At 66.7% G+C, this 6,461-nt stretch overlaps 2 protein-coding genes across 2 annotated transcripts in view; both read left to right on the top strand.

Annotated features, from left to right (window-relative positions):
- Nucleotides 1-4,806, top strand: part of ENTPD2 (ectonucleoside triphosphate diphosphohydrolase 2) — an 11,658-nt gene extending 6,852 nt beyond the window's left edge. The window contains exons 7-14 of the mRNA XM_029920990.1: nt 891-1,088; nt 1,612-1,762; nt 1,894-2,053; nt 2,133-2,360; nt 2,838-3,092; nt 3,172-3,291; nt 3,991-4,125; nt 4,197-4,806. Of these exons, the coding sequence (XP_029776850.1) occupies nt 891-1,088; nt 1,612-1,762; nt 1,894-2,053; nt 2,133-2,360; nt 2,838-3,092; nt 3,172-3,291; nt 3,991-4,125; nt 4,197-4,400 (1,451 nt within the window). The 3' untranslated portion in view covers nt 4,401-4,806. The remainder of the gene's footprint in view (nt 1-890; nt 1,089-1,611; nt 1,763-1,893; nt 2,054-2,132; nt 2,361-2,837; nt 3,093-3,171; nt 3,292-3,990; nt 4,126-4,196) is intronic.
- A 512-nt stretch (nt 4,807-5,318) lies between these two features.
- Nucleotides 5,319-6,461, top strand: part of NPDC1 (neural proliferation, differentiation and control 1) — a 6,434-nt gene continuing 5,291 nt past the window's right edge. Inside the window, exons 1-2 of the mRNA XM_029920992.1 lie at nt 5,319-5,372; nt 5,863-5,980. Coding sequence (XP_029776852.1) covers nt 5,319-5,372; nt 5,863-5,980 — 172 coding nt within the window. The remainder of the gene's footprint in view (nt 5,373-5,862; nt 5,981-6,461) is intronic.

A 6,461-nucleotide genomic window follows, 5' to 3' on the forward strand; every position in this document is an offset into this window, starting at 1 on the left:
GTGCCCGCCGCGCGGACGAGAAACTGTCTCTCCGCTCCCCCGGACGCCCGAGGCGGCGGCTGGACCCGCGGCCCCCAGCCCTGCGCGGTCTCCCAGGGATGCATCTGCTCTGCGTTCAGTCAGATGGGGTGCGACAGGCGCTGGTGCCTAGGGACCCCTCCTCACCTACCCGGTGGCCCTGACAGTGCGGGGGCTGCCCTTGAGGGGCGCCTGGTGGGGCAGGCCGGGCTGATCCTAGAGGGGTTGGGGTGAGCTAGGCCAGATCTGCTCCCGCCAGTCTCCCGGAGTCCCGCTGGCTCCCTTGACCCTTTATTGGACTTGCTGGTAGAGAACTTTGCTGGGGCGTGTGGGTGCTCTGAGCCCCCGGAGCCCAGGACAGGCGGTCGCAGGAGCGGGCTCTGTAGCCAAGGCCGCAACTCGGCCGGGGGGCGGGGGCGGGTAGCCGGCTGCTGCTGCTGCTGCGGTTCCCAGGCTGGGGAAGAGGCCTGGCGTGGCCCCTGTCCCCTGCTCAAGAGAGCATGCCCTCCAGCGGGGCTCTCCCTGTTGGAAGGCCGGCCCTTGGCACTGCAAGGAGGGCCCATGCGGCACCTCTCAGCTCTGCAGGTCCCGGCTCGGAGGCTCAGGGAGGGAGTGTCTTCAGGCACGCTTCCACATCCTGAGACTGGGCTGAGGTCAGAGAGGGAGGGACAGAGAGGACGAGAAAGAGTGGGTGCACAGGTTTCTGCAACTGCGTTTCTTTCCTGGAAGCTGGGGACCTCACGTCCCCAGGGCAAGTGTCCGAGGGTGGCCCCAGGGCTTCTCTGAGCAAACATAAACCTCGAGCTTGCCACAGCCACGCTGTGTCTCTGTGGTGGTCCCTGCCTCCTGAGCCCCAGTACTTCATTCTGAAGGTTCCAGTCTTGCCACAGGGTGGGGCAGGGTGGAGACTGGGGGAGCCAGGGCGCATGGCCTCACTTGCCCCCACTCCCAGTATGGCATCGTCCTGGACGCTGGCTCTTCGCACACATCCATGTTCATCTACAAGTGGCCTGCAGACAAGGAGAATGACACGGGCATCGTGGGCCAACACAGCTCCTGCAACGTACGCGGTAAGGTCCCCTGAGCACGAGGCACCCACCCCACTCCTTGCAGGACCTCGGGGGCCCTCTCTGGGCTTGGCCTCCGACGTCAGGCCCCTTGGCTTGATGCCACTGGGGCCTGCTCCAGGAAGGAGCTGCAGGAGCCTCCGAAAGAGGCTGGGACCCTGGGCCTGGGAGAGGCTATGGGCAGTGTGTGTTCTAGAAAGAAAGCCGCAGGTAGTGACTGGGAGGTTTGGGCTTTGCCTGGCCCAAGACTGGCACACCCCGGCAGGGCCCTTGGGACGCTAGGCCAGATTGACAATGCCTAGTGCTTTATCATAGCACCTGGGTGCACACCCCCAGGCAGCAGCGGCCTTTGAGACTCTGGGTGGCCCAAAGGCAGGTGGGCCCTTTTGTCTCTGAGGGCTTAACCTGGGAGGGTGTGTCTCAGCTGCCACCTGGCGTGGGAGCTCAGGGTCCCCAGCCCTCCTGGCCCATGGCTCACCTAGGGGCTGCCTGTCGGGCTTGGGCCCATCTCCCTGTCTCCCTCTAGGAGGGGGCATCTCCAGCTATGCAGACGACCCTTCCAGCGCTGGCCAGAGTCTTGTTGAATGCCTGGACCAGGCGCTGCGGGACGTGCCCAAGGAGAGCCATGCGGGCACGCCCCTCTACCTGGGAGCCACAGCAGGCATGCGCCTGCTCAAGTGAGTGTGCCCCTGACCTTCCTGGTCTCCACAAGGGCCTCGGCATAGGGCGGGCCCCGCACGGCGCACGCCGGCAGGAGGACCTTGGCTACCCGGGGAAGATGCCCCTCAGAGCCCCCCCTGTGTTACAGCCTGGCCAGCCCTGCGGCCTCAGCCAATGTGCTCGCGGCCGTGACCCGGACGCTGACCCAGTATCCCTTTGATTTCCGTGGTGCCCACATCCTCTCGGGCCAGGACGAGGGGGCGTTCGGTTGGGTGACAGCCAACTACCTGCTGGAGAATTTCATCAAGGTGGGCCCAGCGGCCAGCCCAGTGAGCCAGGGGGTGTGGCGCCCACCCGCCGGCTGACCCCAACCTCCACTCCCCACAGTATGGCTGGGTGGGCCGGTGGTTCCGGCCAAGGAAGGGGACGCTGGGGGCCATGGACCTGGGGGGCGCCTCCACACAGATCACCTTCGAGACGGCCAGCCCCGCTGAGGACCCAGCCAACGAGGTCCGGCTGCAGCTCTACGGCCAGCACTACCGAGTCTACACGCACAGCTTCCTCTGCTATGGCCGCGACCAGGTCCTCCGGAGGCTGCTGGCTGCTGCGCTCCAGGTGCCCTTCCAACCCTGGCCCGGCTGCACCACTGTGCCCTCTGCAGGGAGGGGGGGGGTGAGAAGACATGGGAGCCAAGGGGCCACACCGGAGCCTGGACTGAGGAGGGCTTCTCTAGGCCGCCGGAACCAAAGCTGGGCTTTCTTCAGCTGGCAGGATAGATGTGGAGGGATCCTGCTTGGGCAAAAGCCGAGGGGTGGGCAGTGGGCCTGGTGAGTGCCCGGCCGGGAAGACAGGGAGGCCAGGGTCAGGGCTCCAAAGGCCTGGAGTGCCTGGCCCTGGAGTGGGTTTTGTCCAGCAGATAAAGGAGGAGCCGTAGATTGCTCCTGAGCGCAGAAGGCGATGTTGCCAAAGTGGGACTTATGAGAGATTCAACAGGCAGGTCCTCTGGGGAGACTTTCCAGAGGCCCTGGGCAGGGGGCAGCGGGCAGAGCTTGGAGGACGAGTGAGGCCTATCACAGCCCCGCGTCCCCCCAGACCCACAGCTTCCACCCTTGCTGGCCAAGGGGCTATTCTACCCACGTGCTACCTCAGGACGTGTACAACTCCCCGTGCACCGCAGCCCAGCGGCCCCCGACCTTCAACAGCAGCAGCAGGGTCAACCTGGCGGGGAGCAGTGACCCTGCCCTCTGCCGTGGCCTCGTCTCAGGACTCTTCAATGTCTCCTCCTGCCACTTCTCCCGATGCTCCCTTAACGGCGTCTACCAGCCCCCAGTGGCTGGGAACTTCGTCGTGAGTGCCGGGGCTGGGGGTGGGGCCGGTGCCCTGGAGCGCGGGGTCTGCTCGTGCTGAGTCTGTCCGTCCCTCACAGGCCTTCTCTGCTTTCTTCTACACCGTGCACTTCCTGAGGTCTGTGATGGGGCTTCCGGTGACAACGCTGCAGCAGCTGGAGGCCGCTGTGGTCACTGTCTGCAGCCAGACATGGAGTCAGGTGGGGCCTGCTCCCCCTTCTCCGGGGCTGCACAGGAGGGCCCAGCCAGGGGGCATCAGAACTGAGATCTGGAGGACAGAGGGAAGGCAAAGGCCCTGCGGCAGCAGGGCTCCTAGCGTGAAGTAGGATGGGGTCTGGTTGCTTAGGGGTTGGGGGAGCCAGACTTTGAAGACCACGTCCAGGCTTCTGGCTCTGCCCCTGGTTAGACACTGGTACCAAGTACAAGACGACGGAGGTGCTCAGGCGGAGCGTCAGGCGTCTGCCAGACCTCTGGAGAAAACATCGTGTCTGTGGGCTCTGGTGGTGACAGAGGCCCGGTCCTGTCTTCTCTGAGTCTAGTCTCAGGCAGATTTAGGGGGGTTTGGAAGCAGGAGACAAAGGGCCAGCCCAAGGTCCGTGCAGAGGGCCTGGGGCTTCTCCTGTTCCTCTGATCACGCGCTAAGGTTGCTGCCAGCCTGCTGCTCCCTGGGTGCCCATCCCTGCTGTCCCCTCAGAGGCCCACCCCCAAGGCAGGGGTGTTCACTGCCATCCACCCACAAGTCACCCTGCTCCTCCTGGAGGGCACGGTGGCCCCTCTGGCCCCTCACTGCCCGTGGGGGTGTGTAGGGGGGAGGGGTGCAGCATGCCGGCCCGGCCACCCCTCCTCGTGGCCGGGACCCTCAGGTGGCACCGGCCAGACTGCCTTCCCCGCTGGTCCAGCTGCAGGCCAGGGCGCCCGGGGAGCAGGCCCACCTGCCCGACTACTGCGCGGGGGCCATGTTCGTGCAGCAGCTGCTGAGCCGGGGCTACGGCTTCGACGAGCGCGCCTTCGGAGGGGTGACCTTCCAGAGGAAGGTAGGAGCCGGCGGCGGCGGGGCTGGGGGGGGGGACCGCGCGGAGGCTGAGGCCGTGCCCCTCGCCCGCAGGCCGGCGACACCACGGTGGGCTGGGCGCTCGGCTACATGCTCAACCTGACCAACCTGATCCCCGCTGAGCCGCCGGAGCTGCGCAAGGGCACAGACTTCGGGTCCTGGGTGGCGCTTCTCCTGCTCTTCGCCGCCATGCTTCTGGCCGCCGTGGTCCTGCTGCTGCGCCGGGCGCGCTCGGCCGGAGCGGCGAGCGCCATCTAGCGGCGTGCCTGCTCCCGGCTCCCCGCCCCCCGCCCGGTCCCACCCGCGACACCTCCGGCCCCAACGCGCTGCCCCGGCCGAGACGGGGTCGCTGGCGCCCGCGCCCGTGGGAGGCAAGAACGGGCGAAGGGAGCCGAATCCAGCCCCTGCCTGCCCGCTGCAGCCTCCTCCGGCCTCCAAGCTCTCCTGCTCCTCCCCCCTTTCCTGGGGGTGGGGGATTCAGAGGATATCCCCCCGAGTCCTGGGCCGGTGACTTCTGGACTGCGTGTCTAGGGTCCCCCACCCCGCCCTTGGAAGTGTGGGTCTGCACCGGGGCCCGTCAGAGCCCACAGGCTGGGAACACAGCACCTACTTGTGTCAATTTTGTAATAAAAGCTTCTTCCTTCCTAGGGCAGCGGAGAGAATGTTCTTAGGGTGGGGCCTCCTTGCTGCCACCCGTCCTTCCTCCCCACAGCTGTGTTAGCCAGGAAGGGCCACTGCTGGTCCCCAGGGTGGACCCGGGCTCCTCCTCCTTCCTTCTCTGGGCCCTTCCTGAGTGGTGAAGACTCTGGTCCCCTGGTCCCAGTGCGTGGCCAGGAATAGCTGCAGGGTGGCCGACCCAACGCAGACCCCGCGTCCCTTGAGGCTTCTCCCGCCAGCAGGGCCCCAGATCTGCGACAGTGACCCAAGCAAGACTGGAGCTGGGCCTTGGCCTAAATTGGCCTGTGGGCGTGGAGGTGGTAGAAGTGGGAAGTAGTGGGCAAGGGAGCTGTCTGGCTGCCGTCAGTGCTGGAAGAGGCTGGGGGGACAGGGCAGACCCTTGGCAGGAAGTGGTGTTGGGGGGATGTTGCGATCAGAACTGGGAGGGCCGCAGGGCCCATCGTTCAGAGAGAAGAACCCCGTGAAGAGGCCGTAGAGCCCAGGGCCCATCACACCGGGATGCGGCTCCCCTCCTGCCTGGGAGTGGTCTTCTGGACCCCGGAGAAGCACCAGGCAGCCCCGCCTGCTGCTCCTGCAGCCTCCTCCCCCAAACACTGGTTATTTTTGTTTCCGGCATGGGGAGCATGGTCTTGCCTGTGTCTCCCCCCAACCTTTCTAGAGAGTGAGTGTAGACACTATTTCTGTCTGGTCATTGCCCTGGGGGGAGAATGGCAGTGTTTGGTCTGGAGTTTTGAGCCATTTCACAAGCCCGAGGGCAGCCAGCCCTCCCTTTGGGTGTCCAGACGCATCGCGCGTGGAGGCTCACCCTTGTTCTCTCGGTTCTCTCGGTGAGGTGAGCCACAGGGTGCTCTCCGGAGGCTACCGGTGCGCTGGAAGGGGGGTGCATCCATAGGTGCTTGCTGCCGCAAGGCCTTAGGGAGCTAAGGGCTGTCACCTAGGGACCGTGGACAGCTCCCAGCCGCTCCAGGTCGCTCTTGCCCCCTGGCGGCCTCACGGAGAGCAGCCGCCCCGTTCCACCCAGCGGTCCCCAGCCCCGGCCTAGTTCTGCGAGTGTCTGCTGCTGTCCCTTGTGTCCCCGAGTGCCCAGGTGCGGACGCACCGCTCCAGCCGTGTGCGCCTGGTGTCTCTGTGTTCCTGGGGCTCGCGCCTCCAGGCCCAAGGCAGGTCCCCCGCTCCAAAGGGGTGGAGGTTGGGTGGGAATTGACGCCAGAGAGGGACCCGAGGGAAGTGTGTTCCGCGGAAGCCCACCCGAGGCCTAGCCGGCTTTGTGGAGAACAGAGTAGGCCCCGGCTGCAGAGGCCACAGAAGTCGGGGCGCGCCGAGGCCGGGCGCGAGGAGGGGGAATCAGAACAGGGGAAGGGGGAGGGGGCGCAACCTGGAGGCGCCGTCCCGCCCCCGCAGGTGGAGCGCGCAGGCGCACTCCCCGAGCGCCTCCCGCCGCCGCGCCCGGATCCCGGATCCTTTGCCGCAGCGTCAGCGCCGCCGCCGCCTCCTTTCCGCCTCCTTTCCGCCTCCGTCTCCGCCTCCGCTCCCTCCTCCCGTCCCGGCTCCTCCGCCTCCTCGACGCGGCGCCCACAGCCGGCGCCGAGCCCCGGGCCGCGCGGTGCCATGCTGTCCCGGCGGCGGCGCTGAAGGATGGCG

The sequence above is a fragment of the Suricata suricatta genome, chromosome 13, assembly GCF_006229205.1.
Source record: "Suricata suricatta isolate VVHF042 chromosome 13, meerkat_22Aug2017_6uvM2_HiC, whole genome shotgun sequence".
NCBI classification, from domain to species: Eukaryota; Metazoa; Chordata; class Mammalia; order Carnivora; family Herpestidae; genus Suricata; species Suricata suricatta.